Raw genomic sequence first — 18237 nt, 5'->3', positions numbered from 1 at the left:
GTCTCAGGAGGTGACTTCTCCATTGGTTTTGGTAGATGATGGGCCAATAATGGATTCCATAGACGTTCATTAAACCACTGCAACTGATATTCCATTAGCATTAATAAAAGAAGAAGTAGGTTACAGATACGCTCGGATTACCAAGAGCGATCTGGGGACTGCTTAGGCAATAAAAGCAAAGCAGGCGGATATGCTACAGCCATTTCAAATCCATCGCCGGTTTGGGCGCCCACCTGTCACCTTCCCTTTGCGGCGCTGCGTTTTGAAAACAATTACATTTCCTCCAGGACAGCTGCTCCCCCCTGTAACTCCCGTTTCATTTCCTCGCCATATTTCCTTCTCTCCCTGCTTGCGGGACAAAGAAATGACGAATTACTCCTCATTGTCCCAATGGCCCCGTTACCCTGTGCCGGGCCTAACGGAGCGTTCGTCCTCTTTGTCAGTAGCCGTCACCTGTTCTCCCCATCCACCTCCTCCACCACCACTCCTTCCGCCAGCCTCCCCCCACCCTCAGGCTGACAAACGCAGCCCTGGGGGAGTCTCTGGTGCTTGGCTCAGGCAGGGGGGGTGGATAAGTTGAGAAGGGAGGTAGCGGCTCTGTGGCTAGGATCTTATCATCAGCCTCATAAAATGAAATAATAAAAATAACAAAGCCGTTTATGACAATGCTTTGTTTACTTGCTGCTGCTACACTGTAAAGTTGGGGTGCCCCTGTTCAAATGACAGATGTATTTGGACATACTGCAAGCTTGTGCGCTAATGCAGACTGAAAAGGTACTTATTTCAACTGAGTTCCAAATTGGGGACAAAATAGTTTAAATAAAATAAGAAATAAAGGGCTTTTCACCTTCAGTTGAGAAAGTTATTCTAACCCAATGTATTGGAGTTGTTGTTACACACTGTTTAGTGTGTGAATTACATTAAACCTAAACTTTTCAATGTGTTCAACAAAGCTAAACCTTTAAATCAACCCTAAATCATAACCCTTACCCTTAAACCAACCCTAAGCCTAACCCTAAACCTAACCATACCCTTAAATCAACCCTAAATCCTAACCCTTACCCTTAAATCAACCCCAAGCCTAACCCTAAACCTAACCATACCCTTAAATCAATCCTAAATCCTAACCCTTACCCTTAAATCAGCCATAAATTCTAACCCTAAACTTAACCTTACCCTCATAATAATGGGTCTGATTCAAAAGTACATCAGGAAGCTTCTTCCAGAAAGTTCTTCCAACTTCATCCCGCTCGACTGCATCTTCTATAGAGTATGTCGTTCTAACTCAAGCCCAATGCTTAATCATTAATAATGTAGAACTGAATGGAGCTCATACAGCCTGTGTGTGGATCCTGCCCAATAAGGGTTCTAATCCAGCCACACAAATGCTTTTTGAATCCATGCTCTCAATGGTGATGTACCACCACTTTCCGATCTGCCGTAACGCCAAGACCACCTGCTTCATATAGAGTAGTTACCCGATGTGCCTCCAAAACAGCTCAGACACGTCGAGATATGGACCCCACAGGACCTCTGAAGGTGTCCTGTGGTATCTGAAACCACCAAGCCTAATGTCAGTTGTGAGGTGGGACCTTCATGAGCATCAGCGGGCCTTTGGCGACTGTGAGGTATACCACAGGGTGCGATGAATTCTATTCATTTCTCTTATACAGAAATCAAGCTCAAACCCTTAGTTCCTTATAAGGGCATGACACAGACTGGAATCCACCCACTAGGGTACGCCCTAAAAAATGGCTACAAAACGTTTTGGAGAACCTGGGCTAGTGTGGTACAGCTGGAGGTATAAAGACAGCCAAAGAGGAGCATAAAGTGACAAAAAAACAAAAACTGAACAGCCAACAAACAAGAAATAGATACCACAGAATATGCACAAATCACTGGAAAGTCTTTGGCGTGATGGCATGTGAGAGTCCTTGGAGCTGGTTGCTAATAGGTGATGGTAAATTAAGCAGAGGTATGATGTGTCTGGAGTTGAAGAGTTCCTAAAGGCTCAGATGAACTCATCACAGTCCACCAGACGAAGGCCAGCCCGCCAGACGAAGGCCAGCCCGCCAGACAAAGGCCAACCTGGCAGACAAAGACCAGTCCGCCAGACAAAGGCCAACCTGGCAGACAAAGGCCAGCCCGCCAGACAATTGCCAGCCCACCAGTTTTTAGCATGTAAAATCCCTTAATGGGCATGAAACCATTAGCTTCCCAGAAAGGACATTACAAAAAAAAAAAAAAAAAAAAAAAAAAGTACATGTGCTTGAAGAGCAATTCTCAAGCATCTCCTGCTTGGCTTCCTCTATTTATACTACTAGGCACCCCCTAGAACTCCCTAGAGCCCCCTAGTGGAAGGGAGGACAAAAATGCTGTAGCGCAAGGGCACTGGTATTGGGTGACTGGTTTGGTTACAAGACAACAAAATGACAAAGCGACCTCCCAGTATATTCAGAGTATTCAGCCTAGAGCAGTTCAGGCTCCCTATTCACACTGAAGTGGAACGAATGAGTGGGCCACTATACAGGACACCGTAGAGACTGCTTAACCTTACTGAAAAATTTATTAATTTATATATATGCTTGTGTAAGTCTAAGGAGACGTTCGATGACATTCTTTCCTATTAAAAATGATCTACACTAGGCCTAATACCGGAGCTCTTTAAGATGTAACCTGTTATTAAGATCTCCTTCACTAAAGATCGCACTTCAGCTTTAGTAGCTTTTGCTTTTTGAAAGAAGGCCCATTCAACTTGTTGAGTGCTCTATAGATGTCCAGAGAGGACTACAGTGTTCGCCCTGACCACTGGAATTAGAGTTGTGACCAAGCTGAGCTCAAATGAATAAAATGCATCCCACAGCAGCCACAGTAATGACTGCTCTGGCTGTAAGTTGACATTTAAATAACCCGTTAGTCATATGAGTCGTGTCTATAAATTGCAGACGGAGGTGGCAGCTGGGCCGGGTTCGGCCGTGTTATCAGAACGAGATTGCTCTTGATGTCAAGTTAGCAAATTCGTTTTTTTAACTCCACCCTGTCAGATTAGCTGCTGTGAGCACACCTCACCTGCCATTGGCTATCTGACAGTGTTTATCTCATGTCACTGGCTGTCATGAATTCCCTTTATAGATTAACAGTGGGGGGGTGGGGGGGTGGGGGTGGTGTCCTGGCTCGTCTTGTCATTATTTTTTCCTATCTTTCCTCTTAACCTCTTAACGGCCTTTGCCGTTATCGTAGCGTTCAGTTTAATTCAACACTCATATTTCTATTCACTTTTTTCACTGTGGTGAACAACAGTGAGCTTGATGGATGAACCAGGGAGTGAATTAAGGAATTAAGGACACCTTGACAGGATACCTTCAGAGGTCTTCTAGAGTCCACGCCTCGCCGGCTCAGAGCTGTTTGGATGGCACGAAGGGGGACTAAGCAATACCAGGCTGGTGGTTTCAATGTTATGGCTGATTGGTGTGTGTGTGTATATATATATATATATATATATATATATATATATATATATATATATATATATAAAAATACACACACCTCCCAGACCTGGACTAAAGCATCCGCCAACTCCTGGACGTGTGTTCCTGGACGTGTGGTGCAACGTGACGTTGGTGGATGGAGCGAGACATGATGTCCCAGATGTGCTCAATCGGATTCAGGTCTGGGGAACGGGCCAGCCAGTCCATAGCTTCAATGCCTTCATCTTGCAGGAACTGCTAACACACTCCAGCCACATGAGGTCTAGCATTGTCCTGCATTAGGAGGAACCCAGGGCCAACCACACAAGAATATGGTCTCACAAGGGGTCTGAGGATCTTATCTCGGTACCTAATGGCAGTCAGGCTACCTCTGGCGAGCACATGGAGGGCTGTGTGGCCCTCTAAGGAAATGCCACCCCACACTATTACTGACCCACTGCCAAACCGGTTCTGCTGAAGGTTGTTGCAGGCAGCAGATCACTCTCCATGGCGTCTCCAGACTCGTCACGTCTGTCACATGTGCTCAGTGTGAACCTGCTTTTATCTGTGAAGAGCACAGGGCACCAGTGGCGAATTTGCCAATCCTGGTGTTCTCTGGCAAATGCAATGCGTCCTGCATGGTGTTGGGCTGTGAGCACATACCCCATCTGTGGACGTCGGGCCCTCATACTTTCCTCATGGAGTTGGTTTCTAACCGTTTGTGCAGACACATGCACATTTGTGGCCTGCTGGAGGTCATTTTTCAGGGCTCTGGCAGTTCTCCTCCTGTTTCTCCTTGCACAAAGGCGGAGGTAGTGGTCCCGCTGCTGGGTTGTTGCCCTCCTATGGCCTTCTCCACGTCTCCTGGTGTACTGGCCTGTCTCCTGGTAGCGCCTCCAGCCTCGGGACACTATGCTGACAGACACAGCAAACCTTCTTGCCACAGCTCACATTGATGTGCCATCCTGGATGAGCTGCACTACCTGAGCCACTTGTGTGGGTTGTAGAGTCCGTCTCATGCTACCACGAGTGTGAAAGCACCATCAACACTGAAAAGTGATCAAAACATCAGCCAGAAAGCATAGGTACTGAGACGTGGTCTGTGGTCCCCACCTGTGTGGTCCCCACCAGTGTGTCTTGCTAATTGCCAATAATTTCCACCTGCTGTCTATTCCATTTGCACAACAGCATGTGAAACTGATTGTCAATCAAACAGAAGTTTGATTTACTTGGAGTTATATCGTGTTGTTTAAGTGTTCCCTTTTTTTTGAGCAGTGTACATATATATACTACATGAAGGTCAGTTCACAGATGGTAGAAACAGATACGTTTGTAGTCAAGCTGCTGTCTTCAACTGCAACCGATTTTCCACATGGTTTGCAGAAGGCAAAACCACCTCCAAGCTAGCGAGGACGAGCCAGGTGTAGCAGCTAAATCTAGTGCAGCAGACTAGCAGGGTCTTGGTGCTTGTGTTTTGTCTCCTAGTGCAGTTTGTTCTCCTGTCATTTCCCAAGCAGAACACTAGCTTGTGTTGCGGTGAACTTGTAGGCTACGCTAGCACGCTGCATGCTCTCCATGCACATGCGCGGTAGTCTATCCTATCCTATCAGGCTGACGGGTGCAGTGAATTTGCAAGTTCTGCACAAGATTAAAGGTGAAGCCTTCAAGACCCAACATGTTTGACCAGGCCTAACTAGACTCCAAACTAGACCCCTGTTCAGCAGACAAACTGCAAATGCACTAAAAAATGGTTTATCGTGAGTCTTTTAGCTACTGGTTCTCCAAACCCTCGTCCTGAAGGCAGAGGGCTTTTCCAATTCTTTAAAAAGTGGATGTCTGGTAGCAATCAGTCCAGCCGTAGAGAGGTTTACCAGCCTTCTAATTGCCATGTTGAAGGAAACTCTATCTGGGCCTTCTCCTGTAAGAACCACTGCTTTCACTGCTACGCTAGCATGCTGCATGTTCTCCGTGCACATGTGCGGTAGCCTATCCTATCAGGCTGACGGGCACAGTGAATTTGTGAACTCTTAAGGCGTGTTTTTTAAAGAGTGGTGTCCGTTCGCACATCGTTAAAACAACAATTAAGAAATTATCGTAGACAATACAGATCACACACCCCTAATATATAGCTTCAGTCCTGCACAGGTTCAATGGGGTGAATGGTCTGTTTTGAAACTTTTGGAACGGACTGTGTGTACAGGCTACATCAACATGCAGATCTGATATGGGCCCTTTAACACTTCTTTCTGAAGACTCCTTTTAGAGACTTCTTTTCAGGAGTGCACTTTGACTAGCCTCTTCAACAGTGAGAGAACAACATTCATTATTCAATTGCCTGCTTGATGGCGATGAAGTAAACAGAGCAATTACAGCTTGGAAACACGCTTCTTTGAGCTCCTGATGACTAATTTTCTTCATACAGCTTCGTCTTTGAGTTCCCGGGAGAAAGGATCAGCGCAGGCGTAATTTTCTTTTCTTTTTAGAGTTTCGCAGGAAATCCTGGTGACAGGGTCACCGATTTGTTTACGGTCACGTCACATCTGTGCAGACCCCAGCACGGACACGCTCGACACCTTTAGACGGCTCACTCGTCTGGTGATACAGATACAGACGTTGTGAATTCTCCTGCAGTCCGGATCCACCATCACATTAAACCCCAGCCACATCAGATATCCAGGTTTGGCGTGATTGACTGCACTCATATGTCATTAGCATGTCCAGAGTGACTTCCTTCTTAATCAGACGAAGCTGTAGACGGAAGCTCGGAGACTTTAACTCGGAAGATAGCTGCTAGACTCACAGCGTCGCAATGCAGGCGCTAATTCAGCCCTGTGTGTGTGTGTAAGAAAATTGCTGTTCAGGTGATGTTTAGCGTATATATTTGAACACTGGAGATCTATGGACAACCTGAACCCTGAACATTCTCTTACATACAGGTGTTTAATGACATTTTACCATACAGAACCACGTACGGCTGGATGGCATGCATACAAACACAGCTAGTAGTAGCAGCGGTGGGGGCAGTGGTGGCTCAGCGGTTAGAGCGCCGAGATATCGATAACAGGGTTGTGGGTTCGATTCCCGGGCTCGGCAAGCTGCCACTGTTGGGCCCTTGAGCAAGGCCCTTTACCCTCTCTGCTCCCCGGGCGCTGGAGTTGGCTGCCCACCGCTCTGGGTGTGTGTGTGTACTCACTGCCCCTAACACGTGTGTGTGTGAGTGTGTTCACTACCAGATGGGTTAAATGCGGAGGACACATTTCGCTGTACAGTCCACACTGTACAGTGACAAATACGTGCACCTTTACCTTTACCTTTACTAGTAGTAGCACCGGACAACACCACCGTCTGCCCGTGAGTTACCACAGCATGTGGAAGACTGGGGTTTGATTCCTGGTCTGGGTGACCATGCTGTGCTACACCTTGGGAAAGACCCCTAACACTACTTTGGCCCACCTCTGTAATACGAATAGCCTTGTAAGTTGCTCTGGAAAAGATGCCGTAAATGTAAATGGTAGCAACAGTAGTAGTGTTAGCAATACTAGTAGCAGTGGTAGAAGTAGCAGTAGTGGTAGAAGTAGTAGTAACAGCAGTAGTAGTAGCAGTACTGCTAGCAGCAGCAGTAGAAGTACTACAATTTAGCAGCAGTTACAGTAGTATTAGTAGTGTAATTAATAGTAGCAGTAATAGCAGTAACAGTAGTATTAGTAGTGTAATTAATAGTAGCAGTAATAGCAGTAACAGTAGTAGTAGTGTAATTAATAGTAGCAGTAATAGCAGTAACAGTAGTATTAGTAGTGTAATTAATAGTAGCAGTAATAGCAGTAACAGTAGTAGTAGTGTAATTAATAGTAGCAGTAATAGCAGTAACAGTAGTAGTAGTAGTGTAATTAATAGTAGCAGTAATAGCAGTAACAGTAGTAGTAGTGTAATTAATAGTAGCAGTAATAGCAGTAACAGTAGTAGTAGTGTAATTAATAGTAGCAGTAATAGCAGTAACAGTAGTAGTAGTAGTGTAATTAATAGTAGCAGTAATAGCAGTAACAGTAGTAGTAGTAGTGTAATTAATAGTAGCAGTAATAGCAGTAACAGTAGTAGTAGTGTAATTAATAGTAGCAGTAATAGCAGTAACAGTAGTAGTAGTAGTGTAATTAATAGTAGCAGTAATAGCAGTAACAGTAGTAGTAGTAGTGTAATTAATAGTAGCAGTAATAGCAGTAACAGTAGTAGTAGTAGCAGTATCAGCAATAACAATAGTAGTAGTAGTAGCAGCACAAGTGGTAGTACTGACAGTGTAGCAGTAGCAGCACGAGTAGCAGTAGTAGCAGTAGTGACAGTAGCAGCAGTAGCAGTAGTAGTAGTAGCAGTAACAGTAGTAGTAGTGGTAGTAGTAGCAGTAGTAGTAGGAGCAGTAGTAGTAGTAGCAGTAGTGTGTTAAACTGCAATCACTTATTTGTTGCAGTATTGCCACATTAACAGCTCTATGTGCTTCACAAGTTCTGCACAAGATTGAAGGTGAAGCAAAGACCCAACATGTTTGACTAAACTCCAAACTAGACCCCTGTTCAGCAGACAAACTGAAAATGCACCAAAAGATGGTTTATCGTGAGTCCTTTAGCTACTGGACCTCAAAACCTTCCAAAAGAGGCCTTTCCAATTATTTTAAAATAACAATAGCAATCAGTCCAGCCATAGAGGTTTACCAGCCTTCTAATTGCCATGTTGAGGGAAGCGTTTTTCTGGGCCTCCTCCTGTAAGAACCACTGCTATGTGCACCTCAACCTTTCTTCAATCGTCTCCAGCAGGCTCATTTTCTACCCCATCACCACTTAGGTGGCCATAGAAACGTATAGTTCATTAAGAGCATGTCAGTGGCTGTGAAATAAGAGTTCTGCACAAAATGAATGCGGTTAATGAATGTCATCTGTGTTGACCTTCTCAGCCACACATTGTTGGGATCTCTGAAAGGGTTTCTATGGCGAAATTAGATCAGGCGGGAAGCCCTGTGTGTGTGTGTGTGTGTGTGAGAGAGAGAGAGAGAGTGTGTGTGTGTGTGTGTGTGTGTGTGTGATATAAAATAAGGCCTATTCTATTCTCTAAGACTGAGAAAGGCTGGAGAAGGTCCAAAACACTGGAAAGGCGGAACGTGAACTGAGCTTGAACTGGAAAACAAAGAACTGCAGACGTCAAAGCGGATAGATCATGCTGGACCAGGACGGCTTGTTAGAAATGAGTAATACTCACTGTAAAGTATCGTTCCGTGGGCAGCCCTCGCTTTCACAGTGAGGTAAATGCTCACTACATCTCCGGCAGACGGTGCCTCAAAGCTTGAGTCCAGAGATGTGAGGGGCTGGAGCTCCAAGAACGAGGAACCGCTGAAGAAAGGGAAGAAGATGGAGGTATCTGAAAGGCAAAGAAAGGAAAGTAAACAAATGCAGATCAAATATTTACGACATCCCAACGTCCCGCACGCTGCCATTTGTTTGTTGCTGACTGAGCACTGCTGGTAAAAATAATGCCCTCCACTGTAATGTTGACATACTGAAAATTAAATTGTATGTACAGACTAAGCACACATACACACACACAGCAGGAAATTTGCTATAACCTTATTTTTGTCCTATAGCATATCTCTAAAATGACAACTTTCAATTGAAGTCATTGGAGCATTTCTATTGGTCCATTCATCATTAAAATTTTGACACAATGTAAAAAAACACAACACAACATTTACAATAGATCATACAATGAAAATGTTATAACCTGTTATTATTTTTGGATTCCTAATTTTACCCCATTTTCTACCCAATTGGCTGGTTCATGTCCTGCAAGATCTAAGCTGCACATTCTCTCACCATGCTTTTCAGTAGGGATATCACAATCTGACCCAATGGACCAGGATTGGGGCCGATCCAGGCATATTTGAATGGATTGGGTATCGGCTATTTTAATCCCAGTTCAGTTCTGAGTCTTTGTTTTAACCACAGTGTTCAGAGCGCCATCTAGTGTCCTCAAGCCTCCATTAACGAACAATATTGCCATTATTGGCAACAGCAATTTTACCCCATTTTCTACCCAATTTGCCAATTGGCCAATTACTCAGATGCCTGTGCTGACCAACATTACACTAGGAGTGCCGTAAACTCACCCCTGAGAGGGCCTTGCTGATGGCAAGCAGAATGAACAGGCAAGGTTTTTGCATGATCTACTGAGGTTTTAGGCTTCTAATCCTAATATTCTAAGTCATGTCTCTCAGCAGTGAGAGAGGTTCTACTGTAGAAGCTCCAGATCTCATCAGAACAAATAAAGCAGGTGAACATGAATCCAGTAAAAAGGAGAAACAAGAGCTTCTCATTCTGAAGAAAGAAAGTAGTGAGATCTTGTCGGTGAGCTAGTCTGAAGAACAGAGCTCGGTTCCTCCAGGGTTCTCCTGGACGCCCCTCAGTCCAGCCAGCACAGCGTGGAGGATGTTTTCAACTCCATCAGCAGCAGCAGCAGCAGCAGCAGCTCACCTGATTTACCCTCATTACGCCCTGATTTACCTCCAAACCAGGTGTTGATCTGAGGAGAACTCTAAATAATACTAGACTCCATGAGAGAGGAGAACTTTGAGAGGAGATGTTCTAATGATGAACACAGTGATGGAGAACCACCACCACATTCTGTAGGAGTGATATTATTAGTGTTTATTCCAATATCAGTGTTTTACTGAGAATATCAACACTTACTGCCCAGATCAGCAGATTATTTTATATTTGAAGAGCTTCTGTTTGAAATGACAGACCTCGGCCTACTCCGCTCTACTTGTTACTCCACTGCAGGCTGGCCATATCTCCAGCAGCAGCCACGAGCCAGTCGAGCATTCTGAGAGGCAGTCGTCATCTTCTGACATTCAGCCTGCATGCTAAAGGCAGAAGGACCCCCGTCACAAGTAGCATGAGGCCACTGTTATCTCCCCTGAGGATGACAGATCCACATGACTTTGAGGAAGGGGGCTGGAGGAGGCTCCTGCTCTGGTCGAGGGCGGGTTCCTCTATGGCAATAACGATCTGTTAGCTTTACACAAAGGGCAGTGCATGCAGAGCGGTCATGCAGCTCTATCGGGAGGTGTCACAGGGGTTGAGCTGGGCAGGCTATGCCAAATGTGAAGCGTGGGGACTTTTAACCCCTCCAGCATGCTAAACAATATGGTTGAGTCGGCCAACTGGAGATAACAGACTTAAACAGGATGGAAAGATTTAAAATGATCAGTTATTGTAAAAAACATCTCCACTACTGTACACTACTGTACTACAACTATCATAATAAAGGTGTTATAATGGTTGTGTACCATCATACACACTGTTTAGCACAGTAGTGTGTGGTTTTGGATACAGCTATTTATCCAATAGTAATTGTATTACTATTTATACAATTCTTATATCAATAAATAGCAAGTGTGTGACTTTGGTTGGGGTGAAAATGCTCAGATGTGGTTTTACAAGCTTATTTACAACCCGGTTACTTCGCTTCAGAATTAAACACACTGAACCATCCTTTCACAGAGAGCTCATGGGGCAAAAAACATGAAGATCTGCTTTCATTGGCTGGTTCATGTCCTGCATTTGACCTTAGCTACACATTATCTCACAAGGCTCTTCAGTAGGGATGTCACGATCTGACCCAGTGGACCAGGATTGGGGCAGATCCAGGCATATTTGAATGGATCGGGTATCGGCTATTTTAATCCCAATCCAATTCCAAGAATTTGTTTTAACCACGGTGTTCAGAGCGCCATCTGGTGTCCTCACAGTACCATTAACGAACATTATTCCCATTATCGGTAGCAGCAAAGCGGATGTTCTCAGAAGGTAAATAGTGGAGCTATTTTACAGTGGAACTTGAAAACAGACCATAATATCTGACCCTTTATAAAACGCTCACTGAAACGCTCTGTTTTACCAGCGGGAGAACCGGGAGAACCACTCGCTCACCTTTCTCTGTTTATAAACCAGCACTGCAGTGTTGTAAAGGAGCTGGGAGCTGATTGGTCAAACTGGTGGGGTTGGATTATTCAGTATCGGACGATACTCAGCTTTAAGAGACTTGGATTCGATTGGAGAGCAAAATAACTGGATTGGGACATCCCTACTCTTTGTATGTTATGGGTAATGTTGGTTATTCTATGCTGAACCACTGCATGTATTATAAAACTGACTGATTTTAACTAATTATAGAGAGCCTGTAAACAACAACAGGCTCTCTATAATTGGTTTTTAGCCCATGTATAGCAAACAGCTGACTGGATGACAGCCTATCCCTCCAGTATCATATTTTATTTAGTTAATTACACTGTTATAATTTACAGTTCTTAATTATCGTAGGTATTAATTATCTGTTATTAATGATGTTATGAATTATCATAATTATTGTAAGTTATAAATTGCTAGAAATGATCATAGATCATAAATTATGTTAAAAAATGATCAGTTTTAAATGATCATAGTCATTTATAACTTATAATAACAATGAAAATATCTGATCGGTTATAAATGATCTTAGTTATTAATGATGTAATAAATGATCACAGTTCTTATCATAGTTATTTATTATCATGGTTATAAATGATCATATTTTATTATTTAGTTAATTACACTGTTATAATTTACAGTTCTTAATTATCGTAGGTATTAATTATCTGTTATTAATGATGTTATGAATTATCATAATTATTGTAAGTTATAAATTGCTAGAAATGATCATAGATCATAAATTATGTTAAAAAATGATCAGTTTTAAATGATCATAGTCATTTATAACTTATAATAACAATGAAAATATCTGATCGATTATAAATGATCTTAGTTATTAATGATGTAATAAATGATCACAGTTCTTATCATAGTTATTTATTATCATGGTTATAAATGATCATAGTTATCATAGTTATTAATTATCGTTGTTATACATGATCAAATGTATTATCATAGGTATCAATTGCCATAGTTATAAATGATTCATTATCCTAGTTATAAATGACCATAGTTGTTAATGATGTTATAAATGATCAGTTATAAATTAGCATAGCTATCATAGTTATTCATTTTTATAGTTATAAATGATGATAATAGTTATCATAGTTCTTCATTATCATAGTTATAAATGATCATAGTTTTCATAGTTATAAATGATCATAGTTATTAAAGATGTTATAAATGATGTCATGAATGATTAGTTATAAATTATTGGGGCCAATCCAGGCATATTGTAATGGATCGGGTATTATTATCAGTTATAAATGAGCATAGTTATCAATTGATAGCATATCACTAGTTAATTACACAGTTATAAATTATGTTATGAATGAATATAGCTATAAACTGTTTAGTCGTTCCTGATCAGATTGGTACATCACTCATGCCATTGAAGTATCAGTATATTATATATAATATACATTATATATAAGTTAGCTTTCCCCCAGTTTCCTCAAAGGCAGGATTTCTCATGTGTCTTCTAACATCCATGACAAGTCCATGACATTCTGGTGTTTCTGCTGACAACTTGTTCATCAACTGAAAGCAGGATCACATGTGGAGGCACTCACTCTGTGTAGACCCCCTTAAACCAATGGATGGTCACAGCAGGGGGCAAGTGACTGGAAAGGGAATGATAAATACATGCACAGCTGAAACGGCTCCTCCCAGCTTGTTATGGGTGCTGGTTAGACAGCGTTCTGCCTGCAAACAATCTATCATCATGGAAATAACGAGACCCAAAGCAGCCGTCCTCATCCTCACTTCCAGAGGGAAGAACACAACGTCTCTCCGACCTTTTGCCCTTCAGAAGTTCCATCAATATGATACAGCAGGCGAGGGGACTGGATATCCCACATAGTGCGATTGAGGTCACTGCTAACCAGAACTTTGATCAATACAGCATTAGTTAATTACGGGAAACAAACAAATACACACCTGATCATATTTCTGTAAACAGTGTGGCACGTCCCAGTGAAAGGGGGGGCGTGGCCACGGTGGCTTGGCACATTTCTTACGACCTATAAACACAGGCAAACCTAACAGAGTAGTGCCATTGGGCTCAGCTTCCTCTCAGAAGCCCTTCTGGAGAAGGGTCTCCTGACCAGCTCCAGGCAGGGCTCATTAGAGAGGAGCTCAGAGGCCAGCGTGAGGGCTGGGTTTGCCTTGTCGAGGCAAAATCTAGTTTAAAATCTGATATTTATAATTTTTAATTGTTGAAAAAATATCATATGATTTTTCGCCTTCTAACTTATTTTGTACAAGTAACTTTTATTTTGACATTTTTATTAAGAAGGTATTATTCTTACTGGTGTCCATTTTGCTTGTGGTCAGATGGTACTTTTTAAGTAAATTTTTCTCCCAAACTTCTCCCCACTCTTTAGTACTCTCCCCCATCACATGTAATGCTCCCGACACTGGGAGGGTGAGGACTGACACCTTCATCCTCCAACACATGTGCAACCAGCCGTCGCCTCTTTTCCAACTGCCACCAATGTAACGTCACTGGGAAACCAACATGCTCGGAGGAAAGCGTTGGGAACCCAGCTCCGATGCATTGGCTAGCAGATGTCCGTGCCGGCCAGCATCACACTTAAGTGAATTAGCATGTCTGTAAGACAATGTCAGTTATTAAATAAATAATAAAATATGTAATGCAGTGTTTTAAGCCAAGCTAAGCTGCTGCAGAGCTGCCTAGGCAGTTGCAACAAAATCCTGGGGCATCACAATGAAGTGATGTGGGGAGAGACAAAGCTGTCTAATCACCTGAAGAGAGAGCAAGGCCAATTGTGCCCTCTCAGGCTCTGGCTGCTGATGGCAGGTAGCATGACTTTCTCCACCCAGAGAGAGCAAGGCCAATTGTGCCCTCTCAGGCTCCGGCTGCTGATGGCAGGGAGCATAACTTGCGATTCTACATTCTATATTATTTCTTTAATTAAGCAAAATTATCTGCAAAAGCAAAAAAAGACACTTTTAGTAATGAGAGAAGTAGACAAATAGACTACGCTGAAGAGGATTACACTTGCTGCAGTGAGTGTGTTTCTAATAGAGTCTACAGTGAGAGCATTCACAAACACCCCCCTGTTCCCGTCTGTGGTGGAATCCGACAAATCCTGCCGTATTCAGCACAGCGCTGATGGAAAACAGTAGCAGACAATCTGTCGCAGTGAGGGAGCCACGGGAGACCACAGTGAGTGAGTTAGTAAGTAAGAATAGAGGGCAGTTTAAGATGCTGGCCTTGGTCCTCGCGTTCCCTGCAGAGGTTAACCTGACAATTTGAACAACGATGGCTGCCCCACTGGACTGGGGACGCATTTATGAAGAGTGAAGACGGCGGTAATGAGGCATTCTAGGAGGTCATGATCAATATGAGAACGAGTTGGAATAATTTCCTGCTCCAGTGCTTTGTTGGCTGAGGCCGGAGCGGGGCCCGATCCTACTGCCGCTACTCCCCCTCTGGTATTCCTGAGCGGTCTGCGTGCTCAACAAAACTGAGGTCGGACCTATGACCCACGGGGTCATATTAGATGAAGCACTTTATCAAAAGGTGAAGGGTGCTGTCTGCCTAATTGGCTAAATCACCCCACGTCAAGAATCGAAGTGGAACATCACAATGAACTGTACGTGCTTTATGTATGGTGGCTTAATAAAAAACACTGCATTTCAGGTTTAGATTTGAGGAATTATCAATTAATAAACTGTTTTTGATATTAACTACTATACTTTAATAACTGACAATTTATAGCAAAGGCTTACAGACATGCTAATTCTGCCTCAGGGGGAAAACAGCAGTAAATTACTAAGCAAATCAGGTTAAACTTGTATTATTTATTTTCTAATTTAGGCAACCAATAAGATTTGCCTAATTTCCTTAAAGAGTAGATCCAGTGTCTTTGAGGCTGGCATTAGCGCTACGGCCCAGGGGTTGCGAGTTCGAATCCTGAGCCATGCCGTTTTGCCATCAGCCTTTTGCCACCAGACCATACTCTCTCCAGGTGGGTAGATAGCGCTCTCTCCCTCATCACTCTTTAAACGGTGTTGGCCGGCACAGGCTTCTGTTAGCTGGTGGACTGTTGGAAAAGAGGTGGTGGCTGGCTTTGCATGTACTGAAGGAGATGTGTGTTGGGTCCTTATCCTCCTAGTGTCGGGAGCTTTGCTAGTGCTAGGGGGCACTACAAACGAGTGGGTTAATTGGCAGGGCCTAATTGGGAAAAAAAGTGAGAAAAAAAGAGCCAATTAAAGGCACCGAGCAATGGGAGCATCAACATTCAGTGGGCTGAATTTTTAGCCAGTAGGGGGAGCACTGGCCAGGTTTTTTAAAAAATGCACTCAATTATCTTATCAGCTTCTTCCTGGTCTGGGTCGCAGTGGGTCTAGAGCCTTCCCTAAATTATTGGGCGCAAGACAGAAATACTCCCTGGACAGGACACCCATTCACTCGCACCCAGGGGCCATGTCCGTCTTTGGGAGGTGAGAGGAAACCTCTAACCCCATAACCTTAAAGGAAACTCTGATGGGGAGAACACACTGAACTCCTCACAGACACTGACTGTAGGGAGGACTGAACCCACAAGCCCAGTCCCTGGACACACATCATCAAGTTTGAACCAGCAAAGGTCTAATTTGAGAACACAACATGGCCTTGCAAACACGGTCAGATCACTCCAAACAGTCAGATTGACACAGATTGCAGATATTTAAAGGAGCAATATGTAACATTTTCACACTAAAACACCAGCTTCAAAATCACGTTGATGCTCTACTGACCTGTAATATGGAAAGTAGCGACACAACCGTTGCTACTCCAGGTTCAGAATGTTGCTAACTGCACTATATAACTATATAACAAAAAAGCATGTGTAAAGCATGTCCCGCTCAAAGTATGAATTTGCCTGACTCTAGGGGGAGCCCATGAGCAAGTAAACAATCCTGCATAAAGCTGCTTTAAAGAAATGATCAATAAATCAATAACAATATAACGGACAAAGCTGGAGTTATGGTCATGCCCTTTGTAAAGTACGGATGCTGTTGCGTCGCCACCGGCCCGCCATCAAGCACCAAAAGTGACTAGTTATCAGCAGCACCACGACAGCCGGACCTGACAGTGATTCAAAGTGAAGGACACTCGAGCGTCCAGGCCTGCAGACTCACTAATACGATTCTCATCTAAGGACTCTGTCAGCATGCAAACAGCCGGCGGAAGTTTTCGGTGTCCTCCAGCGCTCAGAAGTGCTGTCGCCACTGAACTGTGCGAGGAGGGGGCCTGGGGAGCGGCCGAGCAAATCACCAAGTCCCAGCACTCATCCCGGATCGGGCCGCAGTCAGACTGATGGAGCCTTTCAAGCGGCCGCCGCGATTTGCTCTGGCTCAGCAAAAAAATAGTGCACACTCCCAGGACGGGTGTTTAAAGGAGGGAGGGAGCGGAGAGAAAGCTTTACGAGAGCGATGAACCATGAGATAAGCGCAGATACACTCCAGATGGATAGACGGAGAGGGAGAAAAGCAAACATGACGTGCTGGAAGAAGCGACCATGATTAAGGACCCCGGCTGGAAAAGGCTAAAACAAAAAATAAATGAAAAAACAACTAAAAAAAAGAAAGAAAAAAAAGAGAGAGAGAGAGAGAGAGAGAGAGCCCTAAAGCTCTGCACTATGTGGATCCATCACGCTTTTCTTGGTTATTTCAAAGGTTATTGGCTGTGGAAGCAGCAATCTTGTCCTTTGGAAGTCACAGTTAGTGCCGCTGCTTACAAAAGCATGCAGGAATTTTATATTCATATTTATATATTACACATCCCTCATAGTTTATCAAAATGGTACGATGCTGGGCCGCCACCAGCCACCAGAACTTCTGGGCTTGCACTGTGCAAGTCTCTGGAACTGAAACATCACAATGAACTGGACGTGTAGAGTCTATAATTATAATCATTATTATTATATTAATTATCTTTATTATAGTGGCTTTAAAAGCAACACTGCATTTCAGGCCTATATTTGCTGAATCATCATTTATAAACTTTTCTATATTATTATGTTATTATATACTTATAGCAAAAGCTTACAGACATGCTAATTCTGCTTCAGTCAATTACAAAGGTAAGGACTTATATATACATAAACGCATGGTTGTAGAAAATGTGGCATGGGCTGCTTTTCCAGGACAGGCCCACCGCACCCAATTAGGCCACCCCTGAGTCACCGGAAGGACGTCTTCTTCATCGCGATGCATCTACCAGCTCATTAATACAGGTCAAGTTATCTATGAGAACCACAAACAGTAACATCTGTGCGACGGCAGCAGGGCAGAGTGCGAAGCCGGGATGTCGTCTTCTACAAGGAATGGATTAAATAAACAAATAAGAATAGAGTCTGCCCGCATGATTATGTGATATTTCCCATGGGGCACGACAAATGAGCCGGCCCCCAAATATAGCACCCCCCGCTGCTTTCCTCAGCGCCTGGAGAGACGAATAGCATTTGCAGCGGATTACTTAATTATCTGCAAATTAGCACTTTGAGAATAAATTGCAGCCGTGCCGGTGAAAGGGCGAGGCGGCGGTGAGACGGCGAGGCGGCGGAGGGAAAAAAACGGTCTGCGAGTTATCGAAGGGAAGGGGGCACTGTTTGACGTTTGACTTCTCAGCCTTTTGATCAAGTATCGATTCAAGCTCGGTCAGACGGCTGCGATCCGATCTGGGGGGGAAAGGGAAGAAAAAGAAGAAAAACATTGATCTGCGTCGTGACGGCGAGGCTCATTAAGAT

At 43.6% G+C, this 18237-nt stretch overlaps 1 protein-coding gene across 1 annotated transcript in view; it reads right to left on the bottom strand.

Annotated features, from left to right (window-relative positions):
• eys (eyes shut homolog) overlaps window positions 1-18237 on the bottom strand; it is a 334776-nt gene that overhangs the window by 80391 nt on the left and 236148 nt on the right. The window contains exon 37 of the mRNA XM_072669909.1: window positions 8709-8867. Within this exon, the coding sequence (XP_072526010.1) occupies window positions 8709-8867 (159 nt within the window). The remainder of the gene's footprint in view (window positions 1-8708; window positions 8868-18237) is intronic.

This window comes from Salminus brasiliensis, chromosome 24 (assembly GCF_030463535.1).
Source record: "Salminus brasiliensis chromosome 24, fSalBra1.hap2, whole genome shotgun sequence".
Classification (NCBI taxonomy): Eukaryota; Metazoa; Chordata; class Actinopteri; order Characiformes; family Bryconidae; genus Salminus; species Salminus brasiliensis.
Note: the sequence above shows the minus strand (reverse complement) of the source record. Positions and strands in the feature narration are given on the sequence as shown.